This window comes from Tasmannia lanceolata, unplaced genomic scaffold, assembly GCF_043159265.1.
Source record: "Tasmannia lanceolata isolate RefF3 unplaced genomic scaffold, GAP_Taslan_0.1 ptg000002l, whole genome shotgun sequence".
Taxonomy (NCBI): Eukaryota; Viridiplantae; Streptophyta; class Magnoliopsida; order Canellales; family Winteraceae; genus Tasmannia; species Tasmannia lanceolata.
The window spans coordinates 14,375,195-14,395,789 of record NW_027518679.1 but is presented as its reverse complement, the minus strand read 5'-3'; the positions used below and the strand labels follow the sequence as shown (position 1 = coordinate 14,395,789).

Sequence of the window (20,595 nt, the reverse complement as noted above, 5' to 3'; positions counted from 1 at the left end):
TCGAAACTTTAATAAAGAAGAATAGACATTCCATGGTAAACTATAGAGAAACTTCCAATAAGCGTTAGATGATATTGCAATTAGTAAAGCTTTTTAGTTATCTTCTCGTTGCATGAGAAATATTTCATAAGGTTACAAAAGGTATAATCTGTTTCTGTCTCTAAAAGTGAGAAATCTGGAAGAACAGGAATTGAGAAAAAAAAAACACAATTACTCAAAGAAAAAAAAGCACTATTCATGGTACCAGTCAGTTACATTCAACATAAGACCGAAATTACCCGTATCAAGATAAATAATTAAACAGAGTAAAATAGCCCTCAATTAGTGAAATTACTGAAGGATGATAAATAAGCAAAGGAATGAAATATACCTTCGTATGTATAAAAGCATAAACTAACTTAAGGACAATTTTCACTGACTTCAACAATTCCATCAAGCAGAGGCTAGTGTGTGAAGAATTTACAGTAATCTTTTGGTTACCAGGATTATCTCAAGTAAGGGATATATTGTCCTTCTCATGTATTTTGGGCAGTTTTTGCTTGGAGAAATAATGTATTTATTTTCTTTTGAGAATGAATCTCGAATCTTGGTCGTGTGTTTCTCCAAATTTGATATTCAAAAAATAATCAAGTTCTCTAATCTAATCCTGGAATTCTCGGATTTAAAACCTTATACAAATCAAGGCCCTCCAATATTTTGAGAGGGGTGATGGTAGTTGTTGGAGAGAAGATGGAGAGGAGGAAAGTGAGTTAGGGAAAACTCTCCCTCACTCATATATTTATATAAAGAGAGAATATTACATATGACCAATATGCCCATAGGCATTTACATGACACACATATATATCTAACACTCCCCCTCAAGCTGGAACGTAAATGTCAAACATTCCTAACTTGCTACAAATATCACTCAATTTAGCTCTGTTTAACGGCTTGGTCAACATATCAGCGAATTGATCCACAGATCTAGTAAACACTATGCATTCTGCATCGTACCATTTCCTAAAACTGACGAAAATAAGAAATAAAAAATAAAAGATTTGTTCAACGCCAAGCATTTTGCATCGTACTATATCCTAAAACTGCCTATAACTTAGCCAAATCAAGTCTAAATCGCACAATCTTGGGCTCTTTATATAGGTAATCGAAAAGCCTTTCTAAAAACACCAAAATCAAACTAAATAGACAAGTTTTGACGCCCAAAAAATATACTATAAATAAAATGACGAAAAGAAGAAATAAAAAATAAAAGATTTGTTCAACGCCACACATTCTGCATCATGTACAGAGAGATATTCTGCATTATAAGCATCTCTTTTAAGAAGGTACCACGTTCAGAGTTCACTCTGGCGAGAGGGTTAGATTATGGCTTGATAAATGGTGCTCAGTCATTCCTCTTAAGGATCTCTTCCCATAGTTGTTTGTAGTGTCTGCTTCAAAGGAGGGCCTAGTTAAGGACTGCTTTTAAAGGAGGGATCGAGTACTGTGGACGCTGATTTTCAGAAGGAACTTCTTTGTCGGTGGCCAGGCTTTTTGAAATGTTAGAGGCTTACTACATCAAGAGGATCAGTCCAGATATCAGGGTATGGCTTTGGGATTCTTCAGGGGAGTTCTCCGTCAAATCTTTTTACCTCCACCTGGTGTCTTGTCATGCTGTCTCCAGAGTAGCTAGAGTTTGGTCCTGCCTTGCTCCGCCTCGGATCTGTGTTTTTCCATGGGCTGCTCTTCTTGAGAGGATACAGACGGTGGACTTCCTACGAAATCGTAATATGTTGACTATAGATCATTGTTGCCTATAGTCAGTGGCGGGAGAGTCAGTGGATCATTTGTTGATGCATTGTAAGGTAGACACGGAAATTTGGACTGGTATTTTGCGTAGGTTTGGCATGTCTTGGGTTTTCCGGTTGCATCTCGTTGATTTGGCAGCTGGTATCTTGGAGGAAAAAGGTAAAATCTTATGGAATGTTTCTTTCTTGGCTACTATTTGGGTTATTTGGAAGGAGAGAAACTGATGCAGTGCCAACATGGCAGCCACGTCATGCCTAGGTGGCTTTGGTGGAGTTCCAATGTGCATTCCGAGCCGAAGTCATAGGTGAAAAGGCAGCTCCCCTCTGAGTCAGGGGTCTTTACTTCCTACTATTTTTGTAACTCGGCCTCGAAGCCCTCCGATGTACCTTCTTTCTTGAAACTTTGGAATGAAATGAAGATTTTTTGAAGTGTTTAAGCTCGTCCTTATTAATTTATTCTGCAGTCCCTCTTCGTTTGATTGGGGGTGAGCTTGTTAGTTGTCGAGCTACATGTGCCAATACCCGTGGCGGGCAAAGCTAACTACGCCCGATCTGTGTGATTTGGACATTCATTATGAACCAGGTCGGCATTGACCGATTTGAAGGACTTAGATGCATTTTTGCCAGAGGTTTTGGTTATCTACCTCGATTTTAGATCCCGACCAGAAGTTTACCCCGGTCACAGGTGGGAAAAACTGTAGTGAACCAGATTGGCATTACCCGGTCTGAAGGACTCAGATATATTTTCGCCAGAGATTTTGGTTATCTACCTCGGTTTTTTATCCCGACAGGAAGTTTATCCTGGTCTCAGGTGGGAAAAACCGTGGTGAACTAGATTGGCATTATCCGGTCTGAAGGACTTGGATATATTTTCACTAGAGATTTTGGTTATCTACCTCGGTTTTTATCTCGACCGGAAGTTTACCCCGGTCTCAGGTGGGAAAAACCAAGGTGAACCAAATTGGCATTACCCGGTCTGAAAGACTCGGATATATTTTCGCCAAAGATTTTGGTTATCTACCTCGGTGTTTTATCCCGACCGGAAGTTTACCCCAGTCTCTGGTGGGAAATATCATGGTGAACCAGGTCGATGGACCCTTCTCTGGTGGGAAAAACAAGTTTGAGTTTGCAGGTGCCAGTCGACGAGCATAGTGATCACCAAGGCATGATAGTAGAGGATATCGGTGGAGCTTCCGTTGTCCACCAATATCTTCTTCAATTCCCAGTTGGCAACGAGCATAGTGATCACCAAGGCATCATTATGGGGGAGTATGAGGTTGTCTAGATCTGCGTCTGAAAATGAAATCATTCTCCAATTTTCTTTTCTTGCTGCATGTGTGCACGAAGTTGTCCTGGAGAGCGTAAACTTTTCGGGCCGCCTCGAGGTTCCCCCTGCTGCCGGTCCGCCCATTATGGTGTTTATGATGACAGTGGGTTAGAAGCGCTGAGCTTCTGCTCGGGGTCTCCAATTTTCTTTTCTTGCTTCATTGTAGGCAACAGGCGACTGAGGTCTTTGAGGACTTCTCCTGCTCCGAGGACTCCTTCCTCTAGACTCACGCTCGTGGCCGTCGTCTTTCACATATTTTCTCAGGTGACCTCGCTTGATCAACACTTCTATTTCTTCCTTGAGTTGCCGACACTCATCTGTGTCGTGCCCTTGATCTTGGTGGAATCGACAGTACTTCGTCTTATCCCTCTTGTTTCCTTCGGAGAGCATCTTCGCGGGCCACCTGAGGAAATCTTCTCCCTTGATTGCGGCCAGTATTCGGGTCCTGGATGTGTTGAGGGGCGTATAGATTTCTTCTCTCATTTGGGGGCTCCTTTCTTTCCTGGGCGGTTTATCATCCCTACGCTGCTTCGTAGGATTTTTCTCCTCCTCTGAGGTTCTCTTCCGGTGTGAATCTAGAGCGGCTAACGTTTCTTCCACGGAAATATATTCCTCGGCGCCAGTCATGAGGTCTGCTAGGGAGCGCGGATTCTGGCGGGCTACTGCTCATCGGAATTTGTTAGACTTTGCTCATGCGAGGAGCGCATTCGTAGCGGTGGAGGGATCCAGATTTAAGACTTGAAGTGCTTCCCTGTTGAACCGGCTGACAAAGGTCTTTAATGACTCACCGTTTTCTTGTCTTAGAGCCATCAATGAGGTTGCGATCTTTCGGGGTCTTCGGCTGCTCATGAAGTGCCGCACCAGATCCTCTCTGAATTCTTCGAAGGTATCAATGGAGTTTGGTTTTAGACGCGAGTACCAATCTCTCGCTGCTCCAGTTAGGGTGGTCGGGAAGGCCCTGCAAAGGAAACCGTCGGAGGCACCATGGAGGAGCATCAAGGTTCTGAACATCTCTGAATGGTCCACGAGGTCGGTTGTCCCATCATACTGAGAAACAGAGGGCATTTTGAATCCCCTGGACGTTGGCGCATGCAGCACTCTGTCAGTGAAAGGAGGTATGCTTGTAAACGGTCTCAGGGTGGGTCGATTATGATCCTTGGCCAGTTCCTCAATTCGATGATCTATTTCTTCAAATCTTCGCAGCACTGGATCAGCTCTTTTCTCCATCCGGCTAGTCCGTTTGTTCTTTCTTTGCACGGTGGGGCTTGTTGCGGAACCCGAATGACTCTCAGAGCTCTTCCATTGATGCCGGGACCTTGCTTGGTCGGGACGGTCTTCCCTAGCTCGGTGTCTATGTGCCGATCGTGACCGAGATCGACGTCGGTGATGGGTCGTGCAGGCCTCACTATGGGGTGATGGACGTGCCTGGAGGAGGAGTGGCGAGTTTGGTCGCCGCGGGAAGGTACAGGCTCTTCAACTCGGCGGTTTGACCTTTCCGGCGGAGGTTGAGACACCTCTGGAGGGTGCTGCAGGGGGGCTTGTTGTATCAAGTTCTTATATTGATCGACGAGTGTGGTCATCTGCTGGAAGAGTGTTTGCATTTGTTCTAGTGTAGGAGCTGAGGTGGGAGTCAGGTGCTCCGCACGAGCTGAACTTCGTTCCACTGTCTCTGGTGGAACGACTACTTGTGACGCAATTCGCCCACTCTGAGGTGCGGGATGTGATGCTGGTTGCACCGCTCGACTGGAGGGTACTCGAGCACTCTTCCGCCCTGCCATTTTTATGAAGACCTAGAACGGCTTTTAGATCAGAGTCCCACGGATGGCACCAATCTGTTACACCCGAAATCGGTAATAGATAAGACAGTGATGGGAGAGCTGAGCTGGCAAGTTCCGGTCGTTAAACTGGTTAGGAGAATATGCCCTTTGAGCCTTAGGAGGCCTTTTATAGTGGAGTTATGGGTATTGGATTACGCTTTTGCCCTTGGGGACGGGTGTCAGCCTATTAGTGGATCAAACTTTACCCTTTCCTTCATGCCCTTGGACAGGTGCAAGATTGTGGTTGGGCAAGGTTTATACTTGATCTTTCCTTTTCTAGGCTGTGATGACCCTATTACCCCTTGTTGGGTGATGAGCATGTGGACTTGCCTTGGTGCCACATGATGATCCATGAGTGGGGGATTTTTTGGCCCCTATCAATCGCCAATGATGCTTATCAACTAGCCTTGAAGGTGGAGGCTAAGCTTGCTCATCGTAGTGCTAAGAAGTTTGTCGATGTTCATAGTCTCTATCCTTCTTCTGAAGATGAATCTTCACATGGTGGAGGTGCAAAGAAAAAGGTTCGAATATTTCAACAAAAATTCTATAAAATCAGCCCCTACACATCAAGTTGGAAATCAGCTCAATCCTCCCAGCAATCCAAATACTTGTTTCAAGTGTGGTCAAGTTAGCCATCATTTCAAAGATTGTCGAAAGAGGCAAGTAGTGGCCTTCGGTGATGAAAAAAATGATGAGGATCTTGTTGACGATTCAAATTAGCCCATATATAATGGGGAAGATGATATACAACATGAAGAAATCGAACCCGAAGAAGGAGAAAGTTCGGTGATCTAAAGAATACTTGCTACAACAAAAGGTTGAATCCGATGAAGACTGGATTCATTCCAATATTTTCAAGACTCGATGCAAATCTTATGACATGGTTTGCACCATTGCGATCGATGGTGAAAGTTGTGAGAACATCATATCTCATGAAATGGTGAACAAGCAAAAGTTCAAAACCGAACCACATCTAAAGCCCTATCGGATCACATGGTTCAAGAAAGGGAAGGTAAGTAACTTTTTTCTTTCAAAGAATGAATTTGATCAAGAGACCAAAGATAATGGTATATCTGATTCTCTAGTTGTTGAAGCTAATTAGGAACACGGGGAACTTCAACGGCAATTGAATGAATTCATCACCAAAGAAATTGGATTCGATTGCATATTAGGTGAACCGATGGATATTGAAGTGATGGGTGAATGGAAAAATATTACATCGATTTTTTCATCCAATAACTTCGATCCATTTTTATTCAATTCTACATTGAAGCTCACAGTGGATATTTACGTATTCAAACATGTTCAAAATCTAGACAAATTATCACTTCTTCATGGAGATTATGAAGCGAAGCTTGATCTTCGGAAGTTTCAATTGATGATCATTCTTCGATACTTCAAAATTCGAGGGCGAGTTTTCTTGAATCAGGAAGTTTTCGAGTGCTTAAGAAAATTGGAGATAATGCATACAAGATTGAGCTCCTTCCAAATATCAATACTCACCCAACTTTCAATGTCAAACACTCGATAACTTATTATTCCCGCAGTAAAGCTTCAGACCGATTTTCAACGAAGTTTTTGGACAATTAAATAGAAGAATCATGGAAAATGGTAAACTACAAAGTTGTAGGTCTCTTTGAGATCTTTCCAACAACCACTTATGCTCGAAAAATGGTTAAGTGGTTAAAAAGTTATAGCAGTTTTGGTGGACTGTGTCTGTGGGTTCCCAAGCTAGTCAAAGTTAGTGAGTTCCAAAGCAATTAATGATATGTAAGTCCTTAAGCTAGTGGGTGGATGAACTTGCACGAATTTTCTCTTGTTTTCTTTAATTTAAAGGGATAGAAATCAGTGGTAAGGGGGATTTTGGATGTTGATAAACTTATACAATTGATGGAATATCAATTGGGTTGAGCTTTGCTCCCATTTTCTTCTTCTTGTCTTGTTGTGTTCTTGAGTTCTATTTGTCTTATTCTTCCCTCTTAAGCACCCTCATTAGAAACTGTAGGACCTTTAAGGGTCATTTTAAAAAGCTCCATTCCTGTTACTGAAGGTGATTGCTCTTATGATTTTTTGGGTTAAGACGCTTCCTAGTTTCAGGTTTGTGTCAGCTTTTGATCTTTGGCACCGATGGAGGGAGGTTTGTTTTTCTAGAAAATCTCGCCCTTTGATAGTGCAAGGCTAGGAGCCTCCGGCTCAAGGTTCCTTAAAGTTCAATTTTGACTGGACAAGTTTTGGAAATCCAGGGCCGGCAGGAATTGGGGGGGGACTCCTTAGAGATGATGCAGTGCTAGTTAAGTGGGCATTTGCAGGTCCTCTTAGAGTAGCCAATTCTAGTGAAGCGGAAGTTAGGGCAGTTCATCGATGCATAAAATTTCTAGTTGGACAAGATTTAGACAAAGTGGTAGTGGAAGGGGATTCCCTCAATGTGATTCGTTGGCTGTCTGGTTCCCATGTCTTTCCTTGGCGTTTCGACTAGTTTTTGATGAAATTCATGACATTGTGGATAATTTGACAATCTTGTTTCGCCACATTAGAAGATCTGCAAATGGGGTGGCGGACAATTTGGCAAGGGCGGAGGTCCATATGGCGGCCCTTGAGCAATTTGATTTCCTCCCGCCTTGAGCCGGTTGTCAGTCTTGGCCTGTTTCTTTGCCTCTTTTGTTGCATTTTGCTATTATTTCTTCTTTCTTCTCTTTGTATTTGACCATCTCGGTCTCTTTCTTGAACGAATTGTCTTGCCATTCAAAAAAAATTAAAATATGAGCCCTACGATGTTCCCCATCACTTCTTATCATATTTTGGATGAAAAATAGTTGCTCAGTACATCTAATATCTTACTTCTTTGACTTACCTAGAAAATTGAATCTTTCTTTGAAAAAGAAATTATAATCAACACTTCGACCAATCACAGTATGTCAACTTTCATGTGATTTCCTATGGAGAGAAACAACGTTGCATGAATAACAGAGCTCCATGTGATCGCTATCTCTTTATAAAGTGGTCAAGTATTGCTCTTCACTTGTTTATATAGATAAATTTTCAAAAACTTGTTTAACCGAAGGCTGAAATAATCATAAAACAAGTAAAAACATCACCCCAAATACTTGCAAATTTTAACTCTAGGAAAAACACAATAATTCTTCAAAAAGTTGTCATGCCATAAGATGTGAAAGTTTTCCTTTGATAACGACACTGCAATAGCCATTCTTGCTGGCGAACAATATGGGATTGTGATAGGGAAAAAAACTAAACCTAATTTCATAGTATTTGATCTGATCCTACCACATCTAGATGTCTCTCACATTCAATCAAAAGGAACAACTGAAAAAGTCCTATGCACAATTTTTTGGGAGAAATTTAAAAATAAAGTTCCATTTAGAGTGGAAAACGAAAACACCCTTATTAATTGAAGTGAACAAACATGCCCTCCAATAACTTGAGTGAATGTTAAAAAGAACCACTACAACCAAACTCTAATCTATTTTCACACACATATATAAGGTCAATGGCAACTACAACAGAAGGCAATAAGTCAGAAAATAAATATAGGGGTGAGGGCCTTCAGACCCTGGTGAAAGGAAAGTTTCAACAGTCCGAAAATAAGAAATTGCCTGTGGCTCCCATATCATTGCAGTGATCTAAAGTCCTTAGTTGCACAGGCTGAATGGCAGAAAAGCAATTTAATAAGGGGAAGTGGATCTAGAGTAAAAAACTTCTCAGAAAATTTTTTCATTAGAACATGATTTTTCTTGTGTTTGGTTAAACTCATTTTCCATCGAATTTTTTTGCAGAAATCAAAATTTTCCATTGTCAATTTGTCATTCCTGCTGGACCCTGGAATTTCTCTTTCCATTGAATTTTTTTCGAAGAAAAATTTTCCCCTAGATCAAAACAGCCCCTAAGGGATTTTCAGACCTACAAGGTTGCCTCTTTTGAATGAAGGAAAGAAAATCATAAATCATAAGGATATAACGAACAAATTCAACTCACCTCATATTTTGAGCAGTTCGCCCATCGTGACAAGGCTGACCATCTGCCCCCAAGATGTCAAATTTATTATAACTCTAGCTTTGTGTACAATAAAGAAACATTCACATATAATAGTAGTAGAAGAAAACACAACTAGAGCCAAACAACAGCCCAAACACATGGTGTTTTGCATATTGGAACCACTACTCTTAGGGACAAAACAGGTTGATTGTTTTTCGGACATGGTAGTTGCAACTTGCAAGGGAAGTGATATATTCGCTCAATGTTTTGAAAATCGGAATCGAATCGTAAATCGTAATCAGGGTCGAATCGTATCGGATTGTAAATCGTATCGTAAATCGTAAGATTCATTCAAAAATATAAAAAATTATAAATAAATTAAAGATTAAAAATAGCCAATTATTCATTTTACATCAAATTCATTAATTCAAACAGAAACTACCATGATTAGCATTCAATATCGTAATACGAATTGTTTTATTGACAAACTTGACACATACTAATCATCTAATTCTCATCCAAACATCAAATGACAAGATCATATCAATTCTCAAAGTCTCAAACATCAAATGACAAGATCATATCAATTCTCAAAGTCTCAAACATCAAATGACAAATATCAATCATAAAAAACGGGAATCGATGTTGTCCTTAATATGGTAGTCTCCCACCTCGACTCCCACCTCGATGTGAGTAATTCCCTTAACAAATGCTTTGTGCTCCACTACTTTGATTCGTTCGAAGTCCTACTCCTCCTCTGTCTTCTTCCTTCTAATGAGAGGGATTTCAAAGGCTTCTTGTAATGTAGAAAGGAAATGAGGTCTTTTGAAAGAAAGACATATTTTCTTTTATACAAAACTTAATTTGGATAAATCGCATAAATCGTATGAATCGTACGATTTATGATCGAATCGTAAGATTCAATAAAAAATCGTAAGATTCATACAAATTAAGATTCAATCATGGGATTCAAATCGTTTTGCCTAAGAATCGTAAATCGAATCGTAAATCGAAACGTAAATCATAAGATTTTCAAAACAATGTATTCGCCCCCTTTTCTTCCCCGGGAAAGCCCCCTCAAGTGTATTTATCAGTTATGACTACTCTTTTACATTACAAGAAGGGACGGCTGTCCCAGGGAAGAAAGGGGTGCTGGGGAGAATATATCATTTCCCCAGTTGCAATATGTGACAATGCATGCAATTGAGGTGTTGTGCTTCTGTAGTGCATTAAATAAATAAATACACTGGAGGGGGCTGTCCCAGGGAAGAAAAGGGGGAGAATATATCATTTCCCCAGTTGCAATGAAACTGAATGCAATTGAGGTGTTGTGGTAGGACTAGTTAGCATTCCTCCTGTTAGTTGGCATACAAAAGAACCAACTACTAGAAATGCTCATATTCGCATAAGCGCATCCGCATCACCATTATCGATAAGACATGTTAGTTAGCATACAAAAGAACCAACTACTACAAATGCTCATATTTGCATAAAAACACATCCGCATCCGATGTTTAACCGTTATCGACAAGACAACAAGGGCTAGACTAATCCTAAACATTTAGTACCAGTTCAATTGAGATTATGACAACCAATTGTGAGCCCCAAAGCTATTATTGGGCTCAAAATTACATTTAAATTTGAGTCCAATACTAGGTTTAGGGCTGACAATCGGTTGTCATAATCTTAAATGAACAGGGCCTTAACCATTTCGAATATCCTATGACCAAATGGCATTTTGCAAAAGAAAGATCTTAAACACAATGAACCATCAACTACTAACCTGCGAGGGTCGTAAATGGTTACAGTACGATCAGATCCACCAATTGCAATAGCCCCTTCTGAGGAACCGCAGACGGCATAAAAGAGATCTCCAACTGAGCCACAAATTCTTTGTACACAGCCACCATTATGTTTTGTTCTCAAATCCCATATTGTTAACTGGAGTAGTTCCAGATGAAGGAGCATAAGAAATATAAAATGGTAATGTACCGATGTAGAAGTAAAAAAAACATCTAATATTGAAGAATTTAAAATGCATGTAAACCAAAGCAATACCTGGCAACCTTCAGCTACAGCTAATATTGAAGAATTTCCATCCCCAACTGACGTATTCCACATAAAGCATAAAGAAGTTGGATACCACAAGCTGCAATGTAGCTCATGTTAAAGACAAAAAAGATTTCTCAAAGAACACTCCAACATGCCCAAGGACTGGATTTTCTAACAAAAAAATAACAGTCCGAGCATTAGTTTAGTGATTTTCCACAAGATATTTTTATCAGAAGTGATTTTTTTACGAATAGCAATCAAATATCATTAAAACACAAAATAAACAGCAAGACTAGGGAGGCATCGGAGAAGAGAGCAACAAGCCATACAAAGCCAACTAAAACTAAGCAAAAACAAACCAAAAAACCAAGAAAAGAAGAAAAAAAATCCTTGAGGGGAAAAAACATATATAAGGATCTCCGGCAAGGTTTTAAATTTTGGTTTCGGTGTCGGTTTCGGGCCGAAATTTCGACCGAAATCATGTAAAAATATAATTATGATTTCGTTTATTTTTTTAATTTCGACCAAAATGTCTAAAATTTCGGTGTCACCAAAATCATGTAAAAATATGATTATGATTTCGTTTATTTTTTAAATTTCGACCGAAATGTCTAAAATTTCGGGGTCAATTTTGGCGATTTCGGTTGAAATTTTGGCTATTTCGGTGGAAATTATATAACATTTCAGTGTACATTTTTAAAATTTCAACATTTCGACGAAATCTTGTAAAGAAACGACTTCATGTGAATTTTGTCTCTGTTGTGCCGAAACCGAAATATTTCGGCCGAAACGAAACTGTTGAAGAGACAAAGAGAAAGAGTTAGTGAGTGGAAAGGCTCCCCCTCACTTATGTATTTATATATAAAGAGAGAAATATACAATGACCTATATGCCCATAGGCATATACATACATCAACACTCCCCCTAAAGCTGGAATGTATATGTCAAACATTCCTAGCTTGCTACAATTATCACTCAATTTGGCTTTGTTCAATGGCTTGGTAAACATATCCGCTAATTGGTCCACCGATCTAGTGAACGCTGTGCATGTTTCTCCTCTTTGAATTCGATGTCGGATGAAGTGGCAATGAACCTCGCTGAGACATAGGATCGACGTAATCGAGGGTTATAACAGCGATAACCTTTCTGGGTCCGTCAGTAGCCGAGAAAAATACATCGTTTAGGATCTAATTTATCCAATCCAGACCCAAGGTTGTGGACAAAGCACACACACCAGAAGACCCGAGCAGCGATAGGAAACGGCTCATGATGAGGACGTAAAATTGAAAAAGGGGATGACCCGCCTAGAACTGAGGAAGGAAGCCTACTTGCCAGATAGTTAGCAGTGAGAACTGCATCACCCCAATAAGACTTGGGAACTCGCATCTGGAGGAGAAGAGTGCGAGCTCCATCCAATAAGGATCGCATTTTCTGTTCGGCAACACCATTCTGTCGAGAGGTGTGAGCACAGGAAGATTGATGAAGGATACCACGAGTGGAAAGGAACTCTTCAAAACCATTGGATTTTTAGAAATATTCCCTGGCATTATCAGTGCGAAGGCATTTAAAAGTACAATTAAATTGGTTAGTCACTTCAGAATGAAAAGTATGAAAAACAGAGAACACTTTTGAGCGGTCCTTAAGTAAGTAAAGCCAACACATACGTGAATAATCATCAATTAATATGACAAAATAGCGATGTCCAAAAACAGAGGTAGTCCGCGAGGGACCCCATACATCGGAATGCACTAAATAAAAAGGGTGCGAGGCCCGACTAATAGGCCTAGACGGGAAGGACACCCTATGGTGTTTCCCAAGTTCACAGGCCTTGCACGAAAACGGGTGAACAGAAGAAGAAACAATAGATGTCTAGCGCAAACGATCAAGGCTAGGATATCCAAGACGGCAATGCCACTGATATGCGTCGCTGGAGCTGTGTAAAATGGCACGAGGAGGGCTATAGTCCAGACGATAGAGCCCATCAATCTCACGGACCAAGCCAATCGTCCTCCCAGTCAGGAGATCCTTAAACAAGCAATAAGAGGGATAAAATGAGACAGAACAGTTGACAGTTTTAGTAAGCTGACTAACTGAGAGTAAACTAAAGGGAGACTTTGGCACACATAAGAAAAAGGACAATGTTAGACCAGCACGAGGAGAAATATCACCAACACCAGAGATAGGAGTGGAGCTCCCATCAGCAAGTGTGATGGACTGATCAGAAAGGGGAGGAAATTAACTAAGTGAGGAAGAAGTACCTCTCATATGATTGGAGGCTCCATAATCAATGATCCAGGAGCAAGAGCTAGTAAGAAGAGATGCAGGGGAGCTACCTGGTTGAGCAAAAGTTGCAGTCGGGAATGGCTGGTAGACCTGAGACGCTGTAACTCATCATAGTCGGCACGAGACATAAAGACCCCATCAACGTGAGGCGCAGTGCTGGGCAGAACTGAAGGGGAGGACTCTAAAGATTCTGGTGCTGCGAGATGTGCTGAGCGGCCAAAACGAGGCTCAGAGGAAGGACAAAGCTCAGGGTGCAATACATAGCAAGTCTCCATATAGTGTCCCTCACGACGACAGTGCGAGCAATATGGACGTGGTCGGCCACCACGCCTTGCAAGAAGATCACGTCCTCCACCACGACCAGAGTCAAGGCCACGGCCACGATTAAAGGTGCCCCCACCACGTGTAGCACGATCACCTACGCCATAGGCAGCAGTGGCAGTAATATCGACCGAAGGAGCCGAAACAAAGTCACCAAGAGCACACTGCTGGGCACGCAAGTAAACCTCTTAAAGAGAGGGCATCATGCCAGATCCAAATATCTGCTGACGAAGGTGCATGAAATCAGGACCCAAAGTCTTGAGAAACGGAACGACACGTATTTGATCACGCTGTTGAGCGGCCATAGTCAAATCAGTGGTAAGAGGCATAAGAGCATCTAACTGCTGGCAATGGAAAACAAACTGGCTGTAGTAGGTCGAGAGGGGAATCTCACCACGGCGAAGCTTCATCCACAGATTCAGGAGAGGTTACCTTTCCCAGAGAAGGTAAGAGCAATATGATCCCAGACTTGGCGAGAAGTGGAAAGGTGTATCATGGTCCCGACAATCTCAGAGGGCATACTCTACCAGAGGAGAGCACGAATAAGGGCATCATCCTGCTCCCACTTCTCATAAGTGGGATCACTGGAAGAAGGGGGGTCACGACGAATAATAGAGATCTTCCCCCTAGCAATCAGATAGGTCTCCACAGCTACTTTCCAATTCAGATAATTGGAACCATCAAGTCTTGCTGTGGTCATGGGAGGAAATGAACCATCGATCGAAGAAGTCGGGGGGTTATAAGAGGAGGATGAGCGAGACATAGGAACAGTAGCCACAAGGGGCTGCCCACGAGATGGATCCTCAACCACAAGACTATCCATGAGGAAATAATCGAAGAGAGAGAATCAACCGACGAGAAGAAACGATGCCGAGGCGGAGATAAGAAAAAATCAATAATGGAGATCGCGGCTCCGAAGAGAGACAGATGAGAAATAGGGCATGAGAGAAACCCTTGATGACATGAAGGAGACAAATAGATCTAGGTATATAAGATCGGAGCAAGGAAGAGAGGTGAAAAATAGGTAAAAGGAATTTAAGCCATTAGAAGAAGAAAGAAAAAGGGAAGTGGGTCTATGGGATTAGGGTTGTAGGTGATAGAAATATGTTTTGGTTGTTTTTTTTACTTTGGCTTTTATGAGGGGCTCGGAAGGGAAGGGGAAGGTACGTGGGTAGAGAGGAGGGGGGACGGGGGACGGGGGAAGGAATGATAGAGGGAGGAGGGGAATGACGGGAGTTGCAGAGGGAGGAGGGGGCTCGGGAGTTGCAGAGGGACGAGAGCGGGGGCTCGGGAGTTGCAGAGGTAGGAGGGGGTTGTCGCGAGGCAAGGGAGGGGTCGGCGAAGGAAAAAGGGAGGGGCGTGGGCGGGGGGGTCGAGGTCGGAGTCGGGGAAGGAAAAGGGAGGGGTGTGGGGGGCTGGAAGGCAAAGGGAGAGGGGGCGGGGGGCGGGTTGTCGTGGGAGATGAGGGGCATGGCACGAGTGGACAGGGAGAGGGGGACGGAGGTCGTGGGGGGTCGGGGAAGGGAAAGGGAGGGCGTGGGGGCCTAGAAGGCAGAGCGAGGAGGGTGGAGGAGAGGGAGGAGTGGGGAGGTAGATGTGGGAGGATGAGAGGTGCGGCGGGTGGAAGGGTTAGGGTTAGGGGAGGGAAGTGGAGAGGGGTTGCTATGGGGTCCTAGGGAATCAAAACCCTAGGGCTCTGATACCATGTTGAGGAAGAGAATGAGAGAAAGAGTTAGTGAGTGGGAAGGCTCCTCCTTACTTATGTATTTATATATAAAGAGATACATGCAATGACCTATATGCCCATAGGCATATACATACATCAATAGAAACGTTTCAGCTGAAATTTAAAACCATGATCTCCGCATTGTCAATTCTAGAACATGCAATCCAATCTACATCGCATTTAGCCAACAGCCAAAGGTGCCAGAATTGTGTTTAGTGACCCTTAATCACATCCAACATTTCTTCAATAGTATTAGCAAACCTCCAGTGGAAACATTCATCATCCCTCACCCATCTAATAATATTAAGGGAATCACCCTCAATGATAAGGTTTCCACTCATCATCCCTCACCTATCTAAAAATATAATGGGAATCACCATCAATGATAAGCTGATCAAGCATATTTGAATCCACCAATCCGATGCCAAAGAGAAGAGCATACATTTCGGCCTCATTAGAACCCTTTTCACCAATTAGACCTGAGAATGCCCAGCTAACCTTGCTCGAAGAGCTCCTGATGAGGCACCCAACACTAGCAGGGCTCGGATTGCCTAGGCTTGACCTGTCAGAATATGTGAGATCTCACCATTGGATTAGGTTGAGACATCATCATCGGATCACCTTGGTGGACGATTAGGCAAGTTGCTTAAATGGAGTATTCTAGATATATCAGGCAACCTAATTAGAATAGCAATTAGATTAAATTAGTAATTAGGTTAGATTAGAATATTCTATACATATCTCTTTCCATAGTTATGTTGATTTCTTTCTATGTTCATTATGTAAGTGCTCTATATAAGCACCGATGATCCTCTTTGTAATTTATCCAAGTTTAGTGAAATATTCTCTAAATTTTACATGGTATCAAAGACACTCAATCTGACCTCGCCTTGAGCAACCCTAAGAATTCCATTCCCCTGGCGGACGGCTGATCTGGTCGTCCGCCGGAACTGTTAGACCTAGTTCATCATACATATATGCTGCAAAAGCTAAAAAATTCCTTCTTCACAAACTCTAATCCCACCTCATTGGCACTCAAGCCATCTTGCAATCCGGCCTTGTCACAGCCTCTATTTCAAGAGTTTTTTTTATTCATTTTCTTTGTGTCAATAATACCTATCCAGGATCTTTATCGTCATTTGTTTCTTCTTCAAGGGCAAATCTCGGGCTTCTTGAAATATGTTTTCAATTGGTGATGCTTTGGTGCTTGTTATTGTGAATGAGGAGAACATTCCAGTTACAAGAAGAACAAGACATTCTGTTGATGTGGGTTTGCAAAGGGCAAGAAGAGGTTCTCTCGGGATTCTTTCAGGCAAGAAAAGTGTAGTAAAATTTAAACCCCTCTTTTTCTCATTCATAGTCTTTTATCCTTTGCAAAGTATCCACTTCTAAGATTTGACAATGCCACCCTTTTATTCCATGCCTTTATTTTCCCATTCTATTTTAGAATCCGGTCCTTTTTGGCATACACCCAATCTCATATTTTGGCTATTACTTAAAGGCCTACCCAACAGTTAATAATTGCACACTTCAACAATGCATCGTCTTATTACCTCAGTTTCATTTTTTGCCAATATTTGCCATCATTCTCAGCCGTGTGTAGTCGCTTCTCTGCCATCATTTGTCGTTCGCTGCCGCTCATCTTATTTTCTTTTGCTTTCAAACCTTTATTTCTCAAATCTTCTCCTATTTTAGTTTAGGTACCTTTCTTGAGGTGCGTGCCTGGAATATTAACTCATTTCAGTTGAGGTGCTCCATTAATTTTGAAGTGCATGCCTGAAAGAGGAGTTTCATTTCCATGAGGATCGGTATCTAATGTCGACCCATGATGTTTCGCCCATCGTGGCCCATTCAAGCCCATCGAGGCTCATTCTTGCCCATTCCGGCATAGGTCCATTGTGGCCCATTTCTTGCCCATTCCGGCATTGGACCATTGTAACACATTTCTTGCCTATTCCGGCATTGGTCCATAGTGACCCATTTCTAGCCCATTCCGGCATTGGTCCATTGTGACACATTTCTTGCCTATTCCGGCATTGGTCCATAGTGACACATTTCTTGCCTATTCCGGCATTGGTCCATAGTGACCCATTTCTACTCGCCTATCGATGCTTGAGTATCATCTAGCCCCTTTGAGGCTATTATCTATTGGCTTTTAAGCACTCTTCGCGACACATCAACAAGCGGCGCCTTCTTCAGCATTCAGAATCGGTTATCATCAAATATTTTGGAACAACATCATGGGAGGTGGCATGTTAGAATATGTGAGATCTCACCGTTGGATTAGGTTGAGATATCACCGTCGGATCACCTCAATGGACGATTAGGCAAGTTGCTTAAATGGAGTAATCTAGATATATCAGGCAACCTAATTAGATTAGCAATTAGATTAAATTAGTAATTAGGTTAGATTAGAATATTCTATACATATCTCTTTCCATAGTTATGTTGATTTCTTTCTATGTTCATTATGTAAGTGCTCTATATAAGCACCGTTGATCCTCTTTGTAATTTCTCCAAGTTTAGTGAAATAGTCTCTAAATTTTACACGACCCGTCGAAGCTAAGCTTCAGAAACCCAGAAGGACGATTCCATCTGGGACGAGGGCAATCCTCACCACTACCAGTCAGATGACCTCCCAAAATCTGTACAAGGAAGTCACTGAAGTACCCTTAAACAAAGGGAAATTAGCAGTCCATTGAACAACTACTGAGAAGATTTGACTTTGAATGTTATTCCTAGGAGTCCTTTTAAAAACTCTATGCTCCTTTCCTTCGAGACTAACCACAATGTAGCAACAACAAAGAGGTTCCAAGGAGTTCTACCTTTAGAACGCCAAGGAGCAAAAATCGAAGCCTCATCAGACATTGCTAAGTCGAACTCCCAACTGAGGAAAATCCTTCTAAATTAAACATACCACACAATCTTCTCATTCTGTCTATAGAACAAGTCAGCCACACACCATTCAAAAATAATGAGCCAGCCACACATATATTTGACTTTGACCAAAGCAATGTTGAACAAAATTGAAAAATCGGTGAATAAAGTGATTGTTGATGCAATCATCGATCTATAATTTAAATTTCTCTCGGTGAATAAGTGATTGGATTAGGTTGACGTGATGATAACTCTGGAGAGTCAAAGGAGTTTTTATTGAATTCGTAGGACAAAACGTGGAACACGCCAAGGTAAAAGGGAGTCAACTCGAGGGAGTCCACGACAAGGTTGCCAGAGCAGGAAGTGCAAGCGTGAAACGAAGGCTCTCAGGAAGGTGGCAAGCGGGAAGTGCGAAGGGTCGGAGAATCTCTTTAATAGTTAAATGAACTCAACTCAACTCAACTCAACTAAGCCTTTGTCCCAAATTAGTTGGGGACAAAAATAAAAAAATAAAAAAATAAAAAATTACTAAAAATACATGAGAAATAATTATATGAACCAACCAAATAATTAAAAAAAAAACATTTTACTAAAAGATCCAACATCTAATTAAAGGAAAATCACTATCAGCTAAAATGCCTGTGTTGACCAGTGCATTGACCAGTGCCTAACAAGATGAAAAAATTTAGAGACCAAATTATGAGATTTTTTTACCGGACTTTTAAGATATAATAATGTTTCGACATGATAGAATTTATGAATTTTTAAAATTGGATAAATACCCCATCGTTTGGAAGTTGAGAGTTTGACCCAACCCATTTTTTCGAATTTTGTACTAGAATTGGAAAGTTGAAATTTTATCATTTTAGATTTGGGTCTTGAACCTATTTTTAATAGATTCAAATGGGGGTATTCCCTCGTTTACATATAAATCTTAAGTAAATGAACACTTAAAATAGTAAATACTAAGAAGAGGAAGAGAAAAGGACTACCAAAAGACAAGGAGCGTGGATAGGAAACATGTTTCCCATTCAGCGGAAATCGCGTTCCCTATAGAGTGGGAATCGTGTTTCCCATAGAGTGGGAATCGTGTTTCCCATAGAGTGGGAATCGTGTTTCCCAATTTTTGGGGAGTCAAAAAGATTCCTGATTCCGAATCGCGAACTGGGGAATCGTGATTCCCTAGTCCAAGTAACGATTCCTGCTTTCTTGGTCCACGATGACATATGGGAGTTTAAAAACTATGGTCCCAGCTCTACAACCCAAACAACCTCACAATTTCCAATCTCAGGTGCCACTAAGTGGGCCCTCGTAACCTCAGGCTTAAAAGAATCAGTGACTGCCCCGAAACCGCTTCTTAGCATCTAAGTACAACCATGACGCTTTTAATCCTTTCCACCTCAGGACAACTAAGGAGTAAGGTATTGTTAGCATACTAAAGACGAGAGATAATTGACCCTAGCATGACCAATACTATAACCTTCAATCAAAATGTTCGATTTAGCTTTAGAAATAACCTTATTATAGGCTTCTGCCATGATGGTGAATGAAATTATGGAGAAAGGACCACCAGGGCGTAAACCTCTAGAGGTCTTAAGGAAGCCTCCAAGTGATCCGCTGGAAAAAAAATCCTAACCCGAAACTGACGAAACGCAAGATCTCATCAAACCTATACATTTAGGGTTGAATATCATCATAAGGTGATCTAGACCATCCCACTTAACTTTAGCATAAGCTTTTTCCATATCAATTTTACATAGGATACTCCTTTTCCCAGTCTAGTGATAAGGCTCAATACATTCGTTAGTTAGCAAGAAGAGTTCCAGAGGATTATCCTCCGTTTCTAAATGCACTGTAAGTGTTAGAAATGATATCTCCCAAAGCTCCATAAAAAATATTTGTCATCCGTGGTTCTTACACGAGTTACTGCTCCATCGTACATATACTTAATCACATCAACATATTTAGAAAAAAGTGCCTACTAAATATGTTGATGTGATTAAGGATATGTACGATGGAGCAGTAACTAGTGTAAGAACCACAGATGGCACGTCTAGTGAGTTTCCAATTACAATAGGATTGCACCAAGGATCACCTCTAAGACCTTATCTTTTTACACTAGTTATGGATGAACTTACGGAGGGTATCCAGGATGAGGTGTTGTGGTGCATGTTATTTGCAGATGGCATATAATTGACGAAACCAAAGCTGGAGTAAATGCTAAGTTAGAGTTATGAAGAACCACTTTGGAATCCAAAGTTTTAGACTGAGTAGGACTAAGACAAAGTATATGGAGTACAACTTCAGTAATGTAAGGAGGCAGGACGAGGATGTAGTAAATATGACTGGACAGGATGTACCTAAGAGGGATATCTTTCGCTATCTCGCTATAAGGAAGGAGAGATTGAAGGGAATG

The 20,595-nt window shown here is 41.5% G+C and overlaps 1 protein-coding gene across 6 annotated transcripts in view; it reads right to left on the bottom strand.

Moving 5' to 3' along the window:
• The window catches only part of LOC143882472 (uncharacterized), an 80,578-nt gene that overhangs the window by 33,704 nt on the left and 26,279 nt on the right, over positions 1-20,595 (bottom strand). For 5 of the 6 annotated variants that reach the window (XM_077385958.1, XM_077385967.1, XM_077385963.1 and 2 more), the window contains exons 8-10: positions 10,979-11,069; positions 10,704-10,861; positions 8,921-8,963 (exon numbers count right to left, since the gene is read on the bottom strand). In XM_077385958.1, the coding sequence (XP_077242073.1) occupies positions 8,921-8,963; positions 10,704-10,861; positions 10,979-11,069 (292 nt within the window). The remainder of the gene's footprint in view (positions 1-8,920; positions 8,964-10,703; positions 10,862-10,978; positions 11,070-20,595) is intronic. The other variant, XM_077385975.1, reaches the window with a different exon arrangement.